The sequence below is a fragment of the Enoplosus armatus genome, chromosome 11, assembly GCF_043641665.1.
Source record: "Enoplosus armatus isolate fEnoArm2 chromosome 11, fEnoArm2.hap1, whole genome shotgun sequence".
Lineage (NCBI taxonomy): Eukaryota > Metazoa > Chordata > Actinopteri > Centrarchiformes > Enoplosidae > Enoplosus > Enoplosus armatus.
Genome location: NC_092190.1, coordinates 17540913 through 17563001, shown reverse-complemented (window position 1 = coordinate 17563001; position 22089 = coordinate 17540913). Strand labels below are relative to the sequence as shown.

The following is a 22089-nucleotide window of genomic DNA, read 5'->3' as shown; positions in this document are numbered from 1 at the left end:
AACATGTATTTCTTATTATGCAGCTGCACCAGCTGCATTTTATAAAATACTTGCAATCACAAGCATTTGTATATGTTGATACGTGTGCTCAGTTATGAATAACTTGTCACAAAATGACAAGAGCTAGCAGCTGATATATATTTGCATCTGTACCTCTCTCATATCCCTGAAGGGACATCATATTTTATATTGATGGTTCATGTCAAGAGATAGTAGATCCTGCTTTTCCTCTTCGGTAGTTTCATCAACCCTAACACGTGGCTCCCATCCAACAGATATCATTTCCCAAGAGTTCCCTGGAAAAGAAAAACAACCAAGCAGGTGTCTTGGTTATGATGAATACTAAATAAAAGTTTGGCCAGGGAACTGTGACGGGGTTTCTTCAGTGGCAGTTGGGTGGGAGTGTTTGTGTTTCGGAGCGGTTGCCAGAGCCTGAGAGGAGCAGAGAGTGGTGTGAGACTGAGAGGTTTGGAAATGAAATCCTATGTTAATGACAGAGGTACATTAATTAAACCTGAATATCTAAATGACTGCAAAAAAAAACAAAAAACAAAGTCGACTTTTAGACAAATGCCCAAGGCAGGATAGTGTCTACCATACGGAATGACAAAATGAGGTGAAGTGGGAAAGTAAAGCATACTTGGCTCATGTATAGCAGGCAATATGCTCCTTTGCTATCTTGAGAGCCCCATTAGCTCATACATTCAGCATGACTGTGCTGTACGCCTCTCTTCTGAGCCATGACCTCAAGCACTGGAGTGGAATAAATAGCCTGAAATTGTTCCTAAACCACCACAGGATGAAAGATAACCATAGCTTAACCAGAGGCGCTGGTTTTGACGGGGAGGATCCTGAATGACTCAGATGACCCAGACTTTGACAGGACCCTGAGAACACACCAGGCATTATGCATTTTCATATTGTCAGAGCACTTTTTGAGCTATTATCAAAGGGCTCAAAGAGGGTTAAAGATACTTTGACATGAAAATCACCAACCAGGTTGACTCATTTTATCATAGATAAATGGATAATGGCAACTATTAATCCATATGGAACACAATTAATTGACACTGTTCTGTTTGACTTTTAAGGTCAAGAATTACTTACCATTTTGGTTGGTCCCAGGCGCAAGCTGTAGCTGAAGAAAATTAGTCATCTCAATTACGCATAAAGACTGATTAGGGACCTGTCTCACTGTGGTGATCCAAATGAATTATCCCCATTATGACAGTAGTGTCTAATCACATTTATAAAACAGCACCTTTATGGGCCCGACGGCTGTGATGTTAGTGCAGACTGTAGTCAAAGGAACCTTTTATATCTCTGAGAGCGCTAAACCTGGTGGACTATTCTATTTGTGAGTTACTGTATTGTGCTGGAGAGCCTGTCCATTTTCAACCTCTTTTTCAAGAGCATCTCTCACGGCTCCATTAGCTGAGTATGCTCGGATATGTGGGGAATAACAGCATGCGGGGGGGGGGGGGGGGGGGGGGGTACAGAAGAAGAAAAAAATGGGAATGCTAACATTTGAAGAGAGAGAGGTTTGCTGAGTGCACTGTTCTGGCTTTGGTGCTCCACTTATTTGTGATGCTCTGTCGGAGGAAACCAGAAAGAGGGCAGCAAAGGCAGAAAAGAGATGAGTCAGAACTCCTACACTAATGACTGAAACAAGCTCTGCAAGTTCATATCAGAGTTCATCATTTTAATGTACGGTACTTAGTCAAACAGGACAGGAGCAAAATGTGCAGACATACTACAAAATGATCAAGTAAGTTCACCACCTTGGAGTGTAAACCTGCCTCGGTGTTTGGTCATGAACACAGTGGATCAGTGCGATATTCCATCAGAAAAGGTTACATTTCCTTTTCTTCTTATTAATCAGAATGTCTGCTGGGAAAACTCATTATGTCCAGCATTCATTTACATTTCTTATGACCATTTGAGGAAATTGCCGCATTTATTAAACATGTTATTCTGCCCAACAGCAGAGTAAGACCAACCATGATGACAGCCCGCTGATTACACTGTATTTACCTCACTTGAATGAGTGTATTAAACTGCCATTGATATCTCGGCACTCGATGGTGTAATGATGGTTGGAATAGATACACAATAACTGTAATGTGCTGAATGGCAATCCAAAGCTTCGTCCCTGGAGCCGTGTTTAGATGCCAGCATTGAGATGGAGGTTAATGGTGCAAAACCTGTGAGTGTCTCACATTCCAGTCTGCACTGTTTAGGCTTCATGTCTGAACCTCTCCTCTGTTATTCTCTGAATATGTCTGAAAGGTTGGGGGGGTTATGATGTTATTCGGATTTGTATTTACTCCCCACTGTATGTATGTAGAGATCTCAAAGCGCTGACCCACGATAAAAGTAATCTGCCTGACATTTGATTGAGGATTATTTATGAATTATACAGCTTAACTATGGTGCATGAGAAGAAGAAAGATTTTTCCAATGAGTTCTTATCACTTCTTGACAGTTTTTCAGACATGTGTGCTGAGTTAATGCATCACTGTAATTTTTCTTTCCTTATCGCGAGCTAAACAATTTTTTTTAGAATCTCTGCAGCCTTGCTGTTAGGCTCGTTGATGATTTCTGAAGGTTTTGTCACAGTAGAGGGATGTTATGTCCCATGATAGAGTCCAGTGGCAGATTGTTAAATTATTTTTTGCGTTGAGTTTCGGGTACATTAAGAAAGTACATGAAGTTAGCAGTTTATTAGTTCTATTAATCTAATGCAATGCAATAGCACTGTAATACTTAATGAAGCCTATAAATCAGTTTTTGTTGTCACTGTGTCAGGCTTTTATTCAACTTTATGGTCATTTATGAGGCTGTAGATAGTGTTGTTGTTGTTGACTGTATCATATTAAAAGGTGTTGCTAATGTTTTGTTTACCCCATGAGAAGATCAGGGGACCTTTCAGGCTTTCATACTGAATTGTGTAGTGTATAGTGTACTCACAAAACTGCCAACTCAGTGAAACTATTTTTTTTCACCACTCAAGTCTGGTGAGGGAACCCACAGATCCAAATTATTTTTCAATGTGTTCTCTTTTCCTTGCCTTAACCCTTCTTCTCATTTTTTGTCAATAGAGGTTGACAGCAGAACAGAACTCTACACAGTGATGAAGATGTGGAGACCATTTTTTTCCTCTACCTCTTTTGTTGTTTAACACTAGATCACGTACATTGATCTCTATAAGTGTGTTGAAGAATCTCTGTCTGTAGTGAGTGTCAGAGGGAAACAGTCATTTCATAGAGCAACGTTTCGTATGGGGACACAAATGTCAGTATTGAGTGCAAGGGTAAAAGGAAGAAATGCACCATGTATCTTCCTTTTTGTAATGCCTGTTGGCAACAACTGTTTGGAGGTACACTGCATGTGGTGATACATGCAGTTTGTATATCCATATAGTCCAGATTAGAATTGAACTAAATGAGCACTGCTTTTTTGCTGTTTGACCCTCAGAAAGCATCAGCACATCTGCACTTAAGCTGCAGTGTGAATGTAGTCAAACATTTAGACTTTTTAATTATTTGTCTGTCAGGAAAGCAAGGAGCGTTTTCTGTCATGCAACTCCCTCGTGCAAATGGCTTGTGTAGACACTACATTTGGGCCCTTTTCCTTCCCTGTGTATGTGTCATAGCTTGCCATTGTGTCTCATATAACATTATTTTTACAACGAGACAACATATCCCAAAATAAGGTTTCCCCTATGCCAATTTTTTGATAGGAATATCTTGAAACAAGACAGACACTTCATTAGAATTAGGAAAATGATTTAACCAAACTGAATGGTTGACGGTTGGATCACCTCATTGTCTATTTTTTTCTATTATTAACAAGTTGATAACAGAGTAAATAACTGGGTTTTTGCAGTGTAGTAAATTGAGCGGCAGGCCTGTTGCATACACCATTGGCCCAGAAAAAACACTCTGATATACCATGTAAATATTCAGTTCATGTCACATTGTAATTCGAGTCTTTCTGCTGGGAGGTTGTAATGAAGCTATTAAATCAAGGAATGCTCTGTCTCAACCTTAAACCTGCATGAGCCAGCATTAATGGTTTTCAACTGCCAATCAGTGCTGTGGCATATTCTACCCCCCTCCGTAAATGAATTCAAATCCTCCTTCCTCATACTCTGAGAGCTACCCGATGACACGCATCCTGCCTGGAAATGGATGTCCTCCGGAGGAGCGCTGAAGTGATTCCTGCAGGTTATTTAAAAGGAAAAGTGCCATGGGACTGTCAGATCATGGTCATAAAGAGGGTGTTAAAGGGTTTACCCCACTCTGGCTTATGAATTACATGGTAAGGGGTTGGTCTCTTAATGCATTTAGCATGGGGAGACGGAGAATGAAACAAGGCACTTTGGAAGAAAAAAACACTGTCAAACGACACATAATGAATTGACGTCTAAGTTACAATTACGTTCTAATTGGTGAGCTACAGTAACTGCTGTAGTGACATGAAATATGTTGCCACTATTGATTCATCTTCATCTTATGCATGTATGCTTTCATTGTCTAATCTTGTCAAGTTGAGCCAACTATAAGTGTGAACATAAGACACCCTCAATGCTTAGGCCCTAAAAGACCAAAAAAGACCAATAATAGAAAAAAAGGGAGAAACCCGAGGAAGAGACGAACATCTAATAGATGTCGTGTGTACAGAGTAGACAGAAGTAACAGTAGTAGTGTCAAATTAACAAGTCTTTACATAATGTATGTGTTCTGTTAAGTGCTCATCATGTACAGTGCACACAGCAGACTGCACATGGCAGCTTCATTATATTTTTCGCAGACACCCAGAAACCAACCGCTACTCTTATTCTGAAGTACTGTCCATCTCCAGGTTTGCTGTGTGAGTTAGTGTAGGGTCATTCTAAACACACATTTATTTAGGAATGTGCACTATGTAAGCATGATGTCAACTGAAATACAAGTAGTCAAGTGAAAGACAAGTGAATAAGAGTATTTATTATAGCCCTCAAAGGCCCATATTTAATTGATATTGTGTTTTAGTGGTGCATACAGTATTACCAAACAGATTAGCAATTATTCAAGCTAATTGCAACATGGTGAGGTTTTGGACCTCAGGCCAGTTGCCGTCTTTGTCCAGTAGGTAATCCAGCCTTGAATAGTAGAATTACAAAATGGAGAAACAAAATGATAATAATACACAGTACATACATACAACAAAACAACATGGGGTCTGGGTGTTCAGACCTAACTCACAGAATAATACACAACAGAAACACATGTTTTGATCGTTTTTCCATTTCCATCTAAAAGACAGTCAAAGACCTCCGGATGACAACAAAGTGAACAATGCTACATTAAGTGCCGCAATAATTAGCACTTGTAAACAACTTGAGTTCCTCAGAGGAGTACAAAACCTCTTTTCATTTGGTTTGTAACTGCCACGCTGCTGCTCTGTTTCAGCTTGTCAACAGCAGTGCCAAGTCCCCACTTGGGAATTGCCCAAGTCAGCCCCGTTACCTTTGCTAAATTTGGTGCAAGAGAAAAATGCTCCATCAATCACGTTGCAGATGCAGAAAGACAGGAGTGGGGGGTTCAGAGGCAGAGAAATAAACCAGTGGAAGCTCTGCCAACAACCATTTCCTGGGTGAGATGATGGGAAAACTTCGCCGTACTCTCTGGGGACATCATTTGTGAACACATCGGCGTCCTCCAGAGCCCAAAGTTTTAGAGCGGAACCCAGGCACTTGGTCGGGGTGTTTTGAGCATTTCTGAAGTGCCTCTGTTGCCTGTTCCATCAGATAAAGTCTGCCTGCTGAGGCTTAAGTGTGTCAATGAACGGGGGGAGGATCAATGATAAGTACAGCTTACCTCCTCAGCTGCTCCGCACCAGCCAAATAGAGATTAAACTATTTCAGCCTAATAGCACATGTCAGTCAAAAGTCACACTTGAATACGTCTCCCCGGGCCCCCGCCCCCACCTTGCCACCTCCCATTTTACTGGCTGGAAAGATGCTGCAGTGCACAAACAGAAATGTAAAGTGTCTGTCAGAACGAACTGAGCAAATTTTCATCATGAAGACCCCTTTGTGCCACATCAGAGCCTGAACTGAGATCTGTAATTGTGTCAGCGATTTCTCTGTATCCTCAACTAAGACTCACTTTAAAGGTTACAATTTGTAATGCATTCAAAAACACACCCAAACATTGCATATAAACATGCATGCGCACATAGCCAGATCAAAAGCCTCGAGGTCTATTATTGCATAAAATACAGCTGGCCTTCTAATCACCAAGCTTTTGTGAACGGTACTCATTTCTTGCTGTAATCACTGTTGTGGATATTGCCAAATTGCCCACTGTTCCAGGGAATTACTTGACTGAACCCCACAACCATGGCTTTGATTTGTTGTTCAACCATCTCAGATGTGAATACACCCTGTGGTCTGTAAATGAGAGCTTGTGTTGTTCCACCAGCATCCCTTATTTAGACATCATAGCACTCATTAGGTGGCTCAAGCTGATATCAAAGTCAGAACACAGACGTCAGTGTCTTGGAGAATGCCGGGACCGTCACAGTGTGTCTTTAATGACATGTCTGCCGTCTATTCAGCTCGATTGTCATTTCTACAGCGACTCGTCGGTTGACCTCTCCTGCCATGTGATTTCCTCGGCACTTTGGAAAGATGTATTATAATGTATTATAAATGTGTGTCATTTAGAGGAGAAAGCTGTACTCTGGACAGCAGTGCTCGCAACTCTGATGCTGTTTGAATTCATCAACATGACATCTCAAAAGCCTGTTTCCCTTAAAACCAACTAAAATGTAGGCAAATCTAGGCCCCTGATCAGACACGGTTTTTGCAGTGAGAGACATCTTTTTCCAGTTGTTTTCTATAAGCAGTAAGCGTTTTTGCGCGCTAGTCATGCGCCTGGAGCACCTCGCATTTTGCAGGAGCGCTCTGAACGCCTTGAGTTGAAAAAATTGAACTCTGAGCAAAAAAGCGGCCGGCGTCGTTTGCCTTTTTTATCCATTGTCCAATTGGATGAAATGAGAAGGCCTTCTGTGGTGGTGAGATCAGGTGATTCAGTGATTGCCTAGCAACAATAAAAAAAAACACAGCAAGCTTCTCTTTTTTTAAATTGTAGGTTTCAACGAAAAAGGCAACCTGCATAAAGCGCCGTCTTGTTTTAGCATTTTCACAAAACACCTGAATAATAATGATTCATGAAACATTTTTAAGCAGGTGAAATTATCCTCCTGACACAGTTTAAATGCTGTCGCTACAGCCGGATGCACACCACTTCAACATGTGGAGAAATCCAAAGCTTGACAGTCTAGCCATGACTGGTTACAGTTGCTATAATGTGATTGGACTATCACTGCTTAGGGGAGGGATTTAGCAAACAGTCAGAAATACACATAATACTGCTTCACCTAAAGACAGTTACAGCAAGTCCAACAAGACAGGTGCAAATACAATATTCATTAATCACATAAAGGAAGCAACATAAAAGGACAACTCTGAATTTATTTGTGCAAGGTCCCTACTCTGAGAGACTCTTTGCTAGCCATTTCTTCATGGCCCGCTTAAAATTTCCCTCTGCTTCAGTGAGTTTCAGAGATACTGGAAGTTTAGCCCATTCAGCTGTAGCCTTTTGTTTAAATGCAGATCATGGATTGTCCCTTTAAAACTCACAGGAGATGACTGACTTGTAAGACGGATATTTTCTGCAGTGCAGCAGTTTAGATGAGAAGCACAAACAAAGAGATGATGTGTCCCCAACAGAGACAGCTCCTCTGATAGGTGGTGACGTGATAGCTCATTTAAAGCGGCCTCTCTCTTATTGTCTTTGTTTTCTTTTGAAGGAAGATTAAAGAATCTCTTATGCCTTCTGATATTTCAGTGTGATGGTAGTACTATTGAGCAGCATTGTGCAGGGTTTGTGCAGTGGGTGTTGGGAATTCATTCAAATACGGCTTATCAAAGTCCACGAGGGACTAAGCCAGCAGACTGCAACCAGAGGTTTGTGGGTAATATTCATTATTTATTTTTTTGCTCAATATCTCTGCCTTCCTTTCAATGCACTGCTAGTATGATCTTGTCAAAGCCAGTATGTGGACTGTCATGTTTATGTTATTGTTCATGATAGGAATCTATTCTCTTCCAGGTTTACACCAGATATGGGAAATGCTACACTTTTAATGGTAACAAGACCACGTCCAGGAAAACCAAGCAGGGCGGAATGGGAAATGGGCTGGAGATCATGTTGGATATCCAGCAGGATGAGTATCTGCCCATCTGGAGAGAGACAAGTAAGCCTCCAAACTATTTGTCCAATGTAATCCCATCCTATGCTACAGCATGAGATACCTCTGCTGGGCTGCAAATCAAAAATAACCTGCATCCTTTTCTCTGGGTCACGTACTGTAAATAATACATTTTTTGATTGCATTCCTGCAACCCAGAAAATGTGATTTGTAAAAGGAATTTTTTGAACAAAATACACTACCTCAGATTTGTGCTTGCATTGTAGTTGTCACATAATATGAATCCCTGCAGGCTTATTCTTTAAACATGACTGAAATATGGTTTGCAGTTAGCGTCAAACTGACTCCTAGCTGTCAGATGAGGCTGCCATTTGAAATTCCCTTGTACTCTCCCTTTGCAACTCTCCGTGCTCGCGCTCTGTTTCATCCTGAAGATGAGACGTCCCTGGAGGCCGGCATTCGAGTTCAGATCCACAGTCAGGACGAGCCTCCCTACATCCACCAGCTGGGCTTCGGTGTCTCTCCGGGCTTCCAGACCTTTGTTTCATGTCAGGAGCAGAGGGTAGGTCTTCTTCATCACAGCACCTCGTCCCTGCCCCCCACACTCCCACCCCCCCCCAACCACCACCACCGCATTAATGTTCTCCCTGCAACCATTCGCCCCTTGTGGTTCAGACTGGGGTCTAATAAATCTCTGTGTGCTTAGCTGACCTACCTGCCCCAGCCGTGGGGGAACTGCCGCTCCACCAGCAAAGAGAAGTTCCCAGGATACGACACATACAGCATCAGTGCCTGTCGCTTGCTCTGCGAGACCAACGAAGTTCTGAGAGTGTGCAACTGCAGGATGGTGCACATGCCTGGTAAGATCACCCCCCACCTCACATTTACACAGCGTGTTAATAATTAATAATTTATGCCCTCAGATGAATGTCAAGTTACTGTTACAGCAGGAACTGAAGAGGAAAAAACTAAAAAGAACAAAATATGTGCATGGTTCGAACTTAGGAACACACAAACACAAATTGTGTTCATGTTTTGTGGAAAATTCAAGGTCATGAAATAGCATGACAACTCACATTGGTATAAAATGCTCCAACGAGGTTAGTATTTTCAAGCATTTCCCTCTGTTTTTAAAATTGTTCGGTCTAGCGTAATTGAAACAGCCAGCCAGCCCAGTATTTGCATGCTATTAGATGACCCATTGTGCAAAGCAAGTCCTCAGTTTTGGCCCACTTGAATAATGCTAGCACAGATATAATTTGGGCTGCCACACGCCTGACCTTGATGCTTGATATCTGGAGTGGAATGCTCTTCAGCAGCACTGGCAGCTCTCTGGCCACTGACTCTTCAGACTACATGAAAGTCTCAATGACTTTTGGATCCGCTTGTTCATACATCATCTGTTTGGGAATTGTTCTGCCGTGCTCCCATGTTAATTATTCTGATTGACTATTATTATTGGTCCCGGTGGTTCTCATGTTTAGTTTTTTAGATGGTTTGCAGGCAGATCTCAGGATTCCTGCCTTTATATATGATTAATTTCACCTTAAACAATCAATTTAAAATCTTTCCTGATTACCAAGATTTTCATGCGGCACACAACAAATCGTGATGTTTGATGAATCATACGTAGTGTTTTATTATTTTCATCCTATTATTTAGGAGGAATTTAAGATAAGCATTTTTTAATAGGGCTCAGTTTAGTGTAGCAATTATTATAGTGTTTGATATCTAAAAGTGTAGCAATAACTCAAATGACTATTAAACATGAGCACACAACATATCAGATTGTTTGAATGGGCGAGTGTAACCCAATCTTACTTGAATTCAGACTGAAATGAACACAGAAACTTCATTTTAGTAATTTAAAAACCACTAAATGAATCAAGCAGTGTCAAACAAAATGATTGATTGGTTGAATTATGGTGAATGAGATACAGATATGTGATGAGCACAAATACAGCACAGAGACACAAAGTCGTGTGTGTCAGGTAGATACTCTTTCTATTAGGACTGTAGTTCCACCATCTACGCTGTTCAGTTTGGGGAGATGACACACAAAATAAGATGCTTGGACTTACTGAGCGTGTGCGTCACCACGACCCGGGTGCATGAAGAGCTGAGTCACGGAACGCAAATTGTTTGACTGATGTGTCTGACTGAAGTGGATGTGTTTGAGGTGGCAGGAATCGCACAATGTATGCAGGGATCACTACGGCTTCCATATTTACTCAGTGCAGCTGACATTTGCGGCCTTATTTAGCACAATTGAAAATATGAGAAAATTGATTGATGTGAATAAACAACACAGTGTGAGACATTTGATTTGGTGCAGAAACAAGTTCTAATACTAATTGAACCCCATACTGCTGCAACCGAACTGATGCATTATGGAGTTTTGACAAAGGAAATCTCTTCACCAGGATATAAAAATACAAACGCTGTGGTGCTCACGTTAGACATTTACATACACTATATTGCCAAAAGTATTGGCTCACCTGCCTTGACTCGCATATGAACTTAAGTGACATCCCATTCTTAATCCATAGGGTTTAATATGACGTCGGCCCACCCTTTGCAGCTATAACAGCTTCAACTCTTCTGGGAAGGCTTTCCACAAGGTTTAGGAGTGTGTTTAGGAGGGGCCATCCCCAGACTGTTCCCACAAAGTTGGGAGCATGGAATTGTCCAAAATCCTTTGGTATGCTGAAGCATTCAGAGTTCCTTTTCCTGGAACTAAGGGGCCAAGCCCAGCTCCTGAAAAACAACCCCACACCATAATCCCCCCTCCACCAAACTTTACACTTGGCACAATGCGGTCAGACAAGTACCGTTCTCCTGGCAACCGCCAAACCCAGACTCGTCCATCAGATCGCCAGATGGTGAAGCGCGATTCGTCACTCCAGAGAACGCGTCTCCACTGCTCTAGAGTCCAGTGGCGGCGTGCTTTACACCACTGCATCCGACGCTTTGCATTGCACTAAGTGATGTATGGCTTGGATGCAGCTGCTCGGCCATGGAAACCCATTCCATGAAGCTCTCTACGCACTGTTCTTGAGCTAATCTGAAGGCCACATGAAGTTTGGAGGTCTGTAGCGATTGACTCTGCAGAAAGTTGGCGACCTCTGCGCACTATGCACCTCAGCATCCGCTGACCCCGCTCCGTCATTTTACGTGGCCTACCACTTCGTGGCTGAGTTGCTGTCGTTCCCAATCGCTTCCACTTTGTTATAATACCACTGACAGTTGACTGTGGAATATTTAGGAGTGAGGAAATTTCACGACTGGACTTGTTGCACAGGTGGCATCCTATCACAGTACCACGCTGGAATTCACTGAGCTCCTGAGAGCGACCCATTCTTTCACAAATGTTTGTAGAAACAGTCTGCATGCCTTGGTGCATGATTTTATACACCTGCGGCCATGGAAATGATTGGAACACCTGATTTCAATTATTTGGATGGGTGAGTGAATACTTTTGGCAATATAGTGTATCAGTCACACATTTCAAAATCAATTTGCAGGCTGTAATGGCTGGACCAAAGTGGTGGTCTAATCTGTAGAGAGGAATCACAGTTAATCATTTCATCTCGACAAGCTGTGACGCGGACACCTTTCTGATCAGTTTGTGTGTTCTGCAAGGTGACAGTGCCTCACTACTAGATCGGGATTGTGTTACAATAACGTATGAGCTCATGATTTGGGGAAAACTAACAAAGGTGGCTGTTATCAAACGGGTTACTGCATGGAAACATGTTTCTGGGGTATCAGATCCAAACCTATAAAAAGCCCTCACCCATCAGCTGTCTGGAGAAACTGCATCTCTTTCGGAAATAGTCTTTTTTCCAGCAATTTTTCAAATGAATGAGACAAGCAGGAGAAAAAGGACTATAGAGTGGGGAAACGTGTGAATTAATAGATAGTAAGGGCTGTTCACAGAGCAGAGGTGTTTAGAGAGCAGCAGAACCACTTCGCTTTCTGTGATGATGTATCACATCAGATATGATATTCATTATATCAGATATAATAAATGTGCATTTCCAGGCCATTTGCCCAGTCAGCTTTAGAAGAGGGCTTCTGTCAGGTAGTGGGTAGCTTGCATTACTTCACTGCACTTATCAATTGTGAATAAAATGTATTATTGCATATTAAGTTTGCTGAAATTCTTTCAAAAGGTTCCACAGAGCAAATGGTTCAAAAGCTTGCCAAGGGAGCGCGAGGCCAACTAGTGGATTGAAAATCTTTTTACAGCCTCGATGTGACAACACAGTACTGTATCAATGTGCCTTGTACAATTTACAGTTTCCATTTTTTTCTTCTCCAGCAGTCCTCTGTAGCTACAACAGCAGCAGTGTTACAGTTCACTGCCACAGTTTTGTGTTGCTCAGATTTTTATTCATTATAATAGTTTGCTTTTGAGAGAACTGCACAGATGTTTGTTATCCATTTCTTTCTCATACTCACTTACATAATCCAGCAACTGTTCACAGTCTGCTTATCACGCCAGCAAAATGTCATCAGCATGTGTTTACATAATCCCACATTTGTTTACAGTCTACTGCTTCTAGTTTATCAGTCTTTTGTACTGGTTTTATTGTCTTTTTATAGTTTCTTGTCCTTTTAAGGAAACTGAATTATGTTGTTTTCATGTTGCTCCTTTTGTTACCTCCAGCAAGTAGATAATGTTCTTGGTGGTTTATGTTTATGCATCTGTGTTTGTTAGTAGGATATCACAAAAACAACTTCACAGATTCCTAAAGTTTGGTCGAAACAAGTGATTAGATTTTGGGCTGGGTCTTTATAAAGATTTTATATTTTTTCCTCATGACTCCTGAACTGTGAGGCATAGAAGCAAAATTGTGTTTTCCTGGATTCTTTGGTTCAGGATGAATATTTCAGTATTTCAGCCTATCTCTATATTTGGAAGACCACACCCAAAAAAAAGCTTTTAAGTTGCTCTTGTTCTTCATGTGTGGACAGCGTACACAGACACTGCGCAAACCTCAGCCTCAAAATCTAAAAATAAAATATACAAGAAAGTTTTTTTCAATAATGTTTAATGATGATTTATTTTGTTTCAAATAATTGCAAGTTATTTCCACGCCCTGAGGAAAAAAAACCACCATCATACTGAAAGACAGAATGAGTCTAAAAGTGTAATAGACTCACTCCTCAGATCATCAAACATCATTTCACTGTGTATTAATTAACATTTATTAGTGGCTGGGAAGGAGACTTCCACAAAACATTAACCCCTTGAAAAATTCACAGACAGAAAAACACACCTCTGCCAATTAATAGTGCTGCTGATGAATACCTGTCATTAATGGCCCAGGCAACATGTTTGTCTGCGACAAAGTGACTCATTGATTGTTTTTTAAAGACTTTCTAAATGTGCCTCACGGGTGATGCCAGCATGCTCCATTTCTCAGTGCAATCAAGGACAGACGTCCAAGATGGCCCGCGCTCCGTTGTTGGAAGTCATCCTCTGTGTGCCGCCTTCATTTGGAGATGAATAATAAGCTGTGGAGAGTTGTTCACAGCCACGCTTCCTCATTGCTGCAGACGCGGGTCACTGATCATTTTGTTTCTGATTGATCAGACTCATTTTCTGTTCTCCTCTCCAGGAACTGCAGATATCTGCCCTCCCAGTAAAATCAACTGTGTTGACAAAGCACTCGGTAAGAAACAATCTCCCTTGATTTCTTTTTCTCATTACAATAGGTTCCCCCAAAGGGAAATGGAAACACAATCAGTAAATATGATAAGGATTTTTTTTTTCTGTAATACAAATACCTGGAGGTTGGCTTGATATTTTGAAATGACTTTTCCTCATTGTGATTTAGTCACTTTAGTGCTTGATGGCTGTGCTGCCTCCATTGTTGAACTGTTAATATTAAACCAATGCTCCATTCCTGCATATCTGCCCCCCTCCACCCCCCCAGCTTTAACTCCGACCTCACTCTCCTCCAGCAGACATCGTGACTGAACAAAGGTGCCTTGGTTTCAAAGGCGTTACAGTTGAAGTAAAAAAAATAAGTTTTTTATGGTCATGGCAGACATATAAGTACAATTATCATTTCTCAGCCAAATAAGCCCGAAATTTAATTATGTCTCTCTTTACTGAATTAAAACCCTATTCACAATATGGCTGAATGAAATCTTAGATATATCTTACAAGAATGGGCCATATTCATGTGGGTCATATTCCTGAATCAAAAAGTGTGAATGAATTCACCCTCCATGAAAGGTAATAAATTAGAATATGATTTATATATTTATATTGCAAAGGTGTTTTGTTCCCATATCAGACAAAGAATATATGCCTCCGTGCTCCTGCATACACATAACCTAATTGTTAGAGTTATAAAATACATAAATCATCAAATTATAATTACTGCTTTTTGTGCTCCCTCTCTCCGTGTTTTTTGTCTGGACTGAATGCATTTAGAATTTGAAAAGAGAGATTAGGAAAAGCTATTTACTCTCCTGTGTGTGCATACTGTTGTTTTAGAGTCAGGATTGTGAATATGTATTTGTTAATGTGTGTGCGATTCATACCTGCATGTTAATTGGGTGTAAGGTTTGTAGAGGCCTTAGCAGCACGTACTGTACTTCATCATTTATTCTACAAAACTGATTTACTGTAAACACCATTGCCACAGTTGTTGTCTATTAAATGATACGATTAGATTAACACATCATTTTGTTAATATATCGAGAACGATGTTGGTCTGTTCATATCATGTGGTCTATTTCTAATACGGCAGAGACCAGTGCTAGAGAAGTTTATAAAACCTGACATGACCTGACATTTTGTTGCACATTTCATCCATTAAATGATTTTGTCAGCTGTTAATTCTTGACTTAAAAGCTGTAATTAATTTGTTCATCCTCAAAATGACCCATGCAACTGGGAGAAACACTAACTACAAGTAATTTCAAAGTAATATAATTTAATCATGCGGCGCGCCGGCACACAATATCCGCTCCTTCTCATTAAAAATACACATTTCAGCCCCTTCAACCTTTATGACTGTGCTGACAAAGCCACACAGAGAAAGGGTCTAATCATAGCAGCAGGTATATACCTTATGGTCATGGCATTGGTCAAAATATGGTTGCTATGGTTACCCGTAGTCTAATATACTTGGTTTTACTGTTTTGGTTAACTCTCACCACTTTCATCGACCTTGTTTCCAGCTGTAGCAGGCAACTGTTTTCAGCGAAGACTATTGATAAACCCACTGCAGGCTACTTGCCCAGCATCAAACAGACAAACTTAGTGACTAGCTGGTGAACATAGTGGAGCATTTAGCAGCTAAAGAGCTATTTTTCTAAAGAGTTGGTGGAGAACAAAACGCAGCTAAAAGAAAAGTAAATGTTGGACTTACATTAGCCAGGTGGTCAGAAACAAGACTCCAAAGTAATGCTAAATGGACAACCATTTGCAAACAAGTGAATTATAACAACTTTATAAGGTGATAATATGTAAATGGTGTGTCAAAGTGGTCAAAAAACATTATTATTATGGGGCACACTCCCTATCCTTCACACTTTTTCCTATGTTGCAGATTGATTTTGCCTCTAGATTCTGTGTAGTATCTTGTATGTTTCTCTGGTAGAGTGATTGCCAACAAATCAGCACTGAAACTGACCCAGTCTATATATCCGTTAAGCCACTGTTTCCATTGTGTTGCAGCACAGCAACAGAAGAACAGTGGGGACACCTGTCCATGCGAGACGCCCTGTAATCTCACCCGCTACGGTAAAGAGCTCTCCATGGTCAAAATCCCCAGCAAGGGCTCTGCTCGCTATCTCTCCAGGAAATACGACAAGTCGGAGGACTACATCAGGTACGACAGAAACCTTCAACTAAGACTAAACTCACGTATGAGCAGTGATATGGTACTCAATAAAAAGGGCCATAAACTATGACCTCCTGCCTGTGATCACTAACAAACAACCATAAATATAAACAAAAATCAATTATGTTTTCACACAAGCATCAATTTATATTTTGTCTTTAGGTGAATAGTTGATTTTCTTGGAATTAGGAAGTCTGGTAATAGCAAGTTGGTTGTCGGGCACCATGACCTCGTGGTAAAAACAAAAAGAAGAGACCTGTTAGAGTGTTTTTTGTGAAGGTTGCAGATACCACAGATTGTCTTTTCATAAGTTCTGCCGTTCTTAATGTTTTCCAAATCAGTATATCATTATTTCAAAAACACTAAAGCCTTCAGTCATGTGATGATGAGTATTGATTAGTGAGTGCTTACTTTAGCATATTTAGCACTATACACAAAACACAAAACAATCAGCATCAGTCTTAACTTCCAATTACTTCAAATGCCCAAGTCCAGAATTTCTCACAAAGGTCTGATCTGAAATTCAGTTTGCACTAAAAATGTGGGGGTTTTTGTTTGTCTTGAAGATACATCCATGACAATATTGTAGAATTAAGGTTGCAGTTATTTTGCCCTTGAATTTGGATATTTTCTCTTCAAGGGGACCCACATAATAACCCTTCTGGGTTTTTGCCTCTGCCTGCACATTTGTTGTTATTGTATTTTTGTACATTTGTTGTTGACTATTCCCTGCAACAGTTTTGCTTTTCCTTTTTATATTTTGTTTTTGTATTTTGCAAATAAACAAACAAGTGACACAAGGTCTGGAGCTTTCAACCCGATCTCAAGGTCTTCATCAATCAGTCAAAAGACTCCTCAGTGTAACCATAATCTGTTGATCGTGAGATATGCTTTAAAAGCTCCAGAAAAAAACTAGTAAGTGGACATTGTGAAATTAGCTTGTCAAACTTCATTATATTGTTTGTTCCATCCACCACATTAATATTGTGAGGTGTAATTAACATAGGAACTTTTAATCCTGTTCCACAACATGTTTTGTGGAACATTTACTAATATTCAGATTATGAGGAATTGAATGTACTTACAATGTGCTTATACTGTAATTCCTCTCAGTGCCTGATAGTCAGGGATATGGGAGAAGGTAAACATGCCTAAACCACAGAGCTCATGATGCCTCACAACACTTAATATTACCAGACTTTCTAAATCCAGAGAGAACAGAGACGTGGCAGTGACTGCTGTCAGTGCTCGTTGTGCTCATCTCAGTTAAACCCTGAAACACCTCATTATCTCACAATCGCTGGTTAGATCTGTGTAAAGCGCTGTGGGCCTGACAATGCCATCATGGCAATTTACAGTGAACATAAAGATTACTTGAAATGGTATTTTTTCAAATTGTGTTAGATTTGTAGTGAATTACAAAAACAGCACACATGTGTTTCACTTTGTTTGACATTCACACTCTATATGCTTTTCCAGAGACAACTTCCTGGTTTTAGATATCTTCTTTGAAGCTCTCAACTATGAAACAATTGAGCAAAAGAAAGCCTACGATGTTGCAGGTTTATTAGGTAAGATTTCATGTCACTTTTCTCTCTCTTTTCTGAATATTTAAATAGACTTGCTGATGCAGAGTGAAAGGTGTGGTTGTTGTTGTTCATTATCGTTAGTAACAGACAGGAACTGCTGGCATTATGTCCATTGTGCTTATCCTTAAATTCTCTTTCTTTTCAGGTGACATTGGTGGACAGATGGGCTTATTCATTGGAGCCAGCATCTTAACAATCTTAGAAATACTGGATTATATCTATGAGGTACAGTGTCACACACACATCAGCTGGTCATAATGTGAGATTAGAACTAGTTGTGATATAATTAGTAATAATGAACAACTATTGTCTGCTGGATTTCAGCAAGAAATCTGTTGCAAACAACAGTAACTCTTTAGAGAACGCATTTGTGCCTTGAGTGTTTATTTTAATTTACCTCAATATTGTCAAAATGTATTGATTTATTTATTTATTTTGTGTGTTAGAACACAATCACTGTTCTTCCCTAAGGACAGGCAGTGTAAATGATGAATTTATTATGCATGTAAGGAGTTTTATTTGATTTCCAGGCTGGAGAAAGTACGACCCGCTCAGGTCTGTACTGAGGACATGCTAGTCAAGAAACGACCTCCTCTCTCAGCAATTTCCCCTTTAAGCTTTTCTAACCAGCTGCCTGCCAAGTGCTGAACATGTATGAATGAATGTATGAAAATCAAGGGGGGGGGGGGGGACGGTAATGCAGACTTCACAGTGAATGAACTCTTCACTCTGCTGCGTCTCTCGTCTCCCTCGCTCATCTCTGATTTTTCACCCACCCCGCTGCTGTGCTACGGGTGAAAGCAGGTGATCAAGCACCGGCTACAACGTCTGCTGAGGCCGCAGAAAGAGGAGAAGAAGAGCAAGCAGCAGGCCAGCACTGTTGCAACAGTGGGTCTCGAGGAAATGAAAGCAAAGGTACAGCGCATACTGTACTGTAACAAATGGCAGTTACACTGTTTTCATGCCAAGTGTACGACTTTCCCTGCAGCTCTGTAACTTCATAAGGAAACTTCAAGGGAATAATTTAAGGAGAAGCAAATAAATATTTCTTCACTTCTAAAATAATGAAGAATTTAATGTTCCTAATTAGTCTTAACCACTAACCATCCTCCCCTGGAGCTTGGATTTGCTATTGCACAACTTTATTCTGAAGTTGTTTATATCTGAACAATAGACTTCTTGTCTCACATCTAACCATAACTGTATCTCAATTCAATTCCCTTCATGCTAAAACTATAACAGGGTTTTCATTTTGAAGCGAGACAGCCAACGAGCTACTGGCAGTGTTGGAGTGTAACTAAGTACATTCGCTCATGTACTGTAAAATGACATATTTGTACTTTACTTGAGTATTTCCATTTTATGCTACTTTGTACTTCTACTCCACTACATTTCAAAGGGAAATATTGTACTTTTTACTCCACTACATTTATTTTACTAGTTACTTTTTACATAAAAAACATATGCTGTGCTTACAGTACTATACTACTAATCTACCCAGTAGTATACAAAGTATGGACAATTGGCTCCACTGACAAACTACATTAAAATGCTCTTACGTGTAATCGTTAGTGATAAAAACAGAATAGTATGATATCCTGTTATAATAATATAACACTGTGAAAGGATCCATTCTGCATAATGAGCACTTATAACTTTTGATACTTATTTAGAGTTAGATGAGAAGATCGATATCAATCTCGTAAGTTCAGAGCAGGAGTAAGGATGTGGACACTGTAGCTTAGCATAAAGACTGGAAGCAGGGGTGCAGCTAGCTACAGCTAACAAGTCTAAAGATCTCTAATTAACACATAATTAACACATTGTATCTTCTTTTTTTCAATTCATCCTCAAACAGAAATGTAAAGAAGACAATTTGTGGTTTTTCAGTGAAGTGACATGCTGTTACTATTAACAAACAATGGCCCGGCGCAGTCACCACAGTGGGTTTGTTAGGTACCATCGTGTAGATCAATACCAAACTGTACTCACCGACCATGTCATGCGCACTGCAGCAGGAGACGCTGCATGGTGGTACTGGGAGGATGGATAAACTCTTGTCGTCACAAAATAGTTACAGCATGTAACTCCACTAAAACCACAAATCATCATTTTACATGTAAATTAAAGATCTGTAGAGATGTTGGTAGGCTTTTTTGTCTTTGGACAGAGCCAGGCTTTATGCTAAGCTAGGCTAACCACTTCCTTACTTTGATTATCACATATGACATTACGCATGATCTTGAAGTTTACGTGTTTGCTGTGCTTTCAACAGGAGCCCAATGACATGACACGGAGTCACCCAGAGGGGGCGTACGCCAACACGATCCTCCCCAACCACCACCACCCCCACCCTCACCCTCACCCTCACCACCATCACGCCGGGCACCACGGGGTGTTTGAGGACTTCGCTTGCTAAAGCCAACCATCATTTCCGGTCCTGGTGACACCAAAAGATAAGAGCCGTCTGTGTTGAGATCGATAACAGACCCCCGGCCTTTCCGTCGGTCCTTTGCTGTCACCAGTGAAAAGCTACAGCCAAAGTCGAACACCAAACTTGTGCTGCTAACAGAGCACTTGTACGTACAGTACGTAGGCACAAATTGGACACCGCTTTTACTTTTTTTTTTCTCTCTCTCTCTCTCTGGATGGGACCCCTCTCAATTTTGTCAAGCTTCACGTGAGAAGTCAGGCACTTGGTGATTTCAGGACCAATCTTTGGTACATGATCACTATAAGGGAACAAGAGGAGGACTGCATGTCACCTTGATCCAGTTTATACTCCAAAAAAAGGAAAAATATGATTTATTTATTCCGCTAGCATCTCTGATTTTTTTCTGTCTGTATCCATTTATCTCTCCTCAAACTATTCCCTCTACTTCATGGGAAACACACTGTACCATATCAAGCCATTACACATTATAAATTATGTACTTATTTAAAGAGATACTATTATCTATATGTTCTATATTGTATACAAGATGAGAATACTTCATCAAGCAAATCTTATCCATCCAAAATATGAGGGGAATTATTTAGGCTGAACTATATGACCTTGGCTTAGAAGCATCTTTCCACATGATACACTTTGTCTGGTTTGTGGTTAAGGTGTTAGAGAGTAGCATTGTGCTTGTACATAAAGTCCAACTTTAAAATGAGAAAGTTCTACAGCTCTGTTTCAATGGTTGTTGTTTATATTCAGTTAATATATAACTTATGTAATATCAATTTGAGTTATTTATACATTTTAGAAAAAAGACTTTTATATGACAATATCAATCACGATTGTAGCAATTGCTGTACACTTACAATCTGCAGATATGTTAGACTGCCAACAATCAATACATTTGTCCAGGTAACAAAAACGGACTGTATGGATCGTGACTATTATCTCCATCATTTCCTTTTATATGTCCTGCTTTTTCCAAGACGGCATCCACAAAGGGATGGATGGTGTTTTCAGTTATGACATGGTTGTACTTAAATTATTCTTCTTATTCAATTCATTTCTGCCCACCATCCACTCTTCACTTTGGTTAGCATCACAACTTTGAGCTGACATAAGCAATAAGAAACTGAATCTTATTTTTTGCCAAGTCATCTCTTTCAGCTTATGGGCCAGTACTGCCGTAAAAGTGTAGCAGCTATTTACAGTGTAGACCCAGCAAGTTTGTGTGTGTGTTTATGTGTGTGTGTGTGTGTGTGTGTGTGTGTGTGCGCGCGTGCGTGTTTGTTTGTTTGCATGTGCACTTTAACATTTTGCACACATGACTGAGCACATTAGGCTGATTCGACTCGGCTGAGCTGATCCATGAGGGGGAAAAAAAGGAAAGTTTGAAAAAAAACAGTTAGCGAGAAAGCTTGGAGTTTTACTGCAGTAGTGAGGTTTTTATCTAATAAATTAAGAGTTAAAACAGCTTCAGTGGAGGAGTTTGATTTAAAGAAATTGCTCTCGAGGCTGAAATATTCTAATTGGTTAACTCGATCCTCAATGGGCAGGACAAAGGAAACATTTTTAAAGAGCACAAGTTGGCAGTGAAAATAAAAACGGAGATTCTTTCATCGATTCATTCATAATCATGTTTGTCATTATTATGGAAGGTCAGCTTGCTCACTTGCCCTTATGCACTGCAGAAATGTAACAACAATTAACCTCTAGCTTCACATAACCTGTTCTTTTAAGATTTTATTGGGCTTTAGTACGAGGTTCTTTCTGTGTTATCCTTTACAAGTTTTGGATTTACACTGTTAAAAAGACAACAGCGGCACCAACTACACTGTGTCATATAACTTTACTATGTCATTTTTATGATGGGAGAGTTAGGTAAACAGTTTTGGCATAGACACCAATAGAAGTAGTGCAGATA

At 40.3% G+C, this 22089-nt stretch overlaps 1 protein-coding gene across 1 annotated transcript in view; it reads left to right on the top strand.

Moving 5' to 3' along the window:
* The window catches only part of asic4a (acid-sensing (proton-gated) ion channel family member 4a), a 71902-nt gene extending 51761 nt beyond the window's left edge, over nucleotides 1-20141 (top strand). The window contains exons 2-10 of the mRNA XM_070914610.1: nucleotides 8166-8310; nucleotides 8700-8827; nucleotides 8972-9125; nucleotides 13893-13946; nucleotides 15968-16121; nucleotides 17613-17704; nucleotides 17868-17947; nucleotides 18527-18637; nucleotides 19998-20141. Of these exons, the coding sequence (XP_070770711.1) occupies nucleotides 8166-8310; nucleotides 8700-8827; nucleotides 8972-9125; nucleotides 13893-13946; nucleotides 15968-16121; nucleotides 17613-17704; nucleotides 17868-17947; nucleotides 18527-18637; nucleotides 19998-20141 (1062 nt within the window). The remainder of the gene's footprint in view (nucleotides 1-8165; nucleotides 8311-8699; nucleotides 8828-8971; nucleotides 9126-13892; nucleotides 13947-15967; nucleotides 16122-17612; nucleotides 17705-17867; nucleotides 17948-18526; nucleotides 18638-19997) is intronic.
* Nucleotides 20142-22089: the final 1948 nt, after the last annotated feature.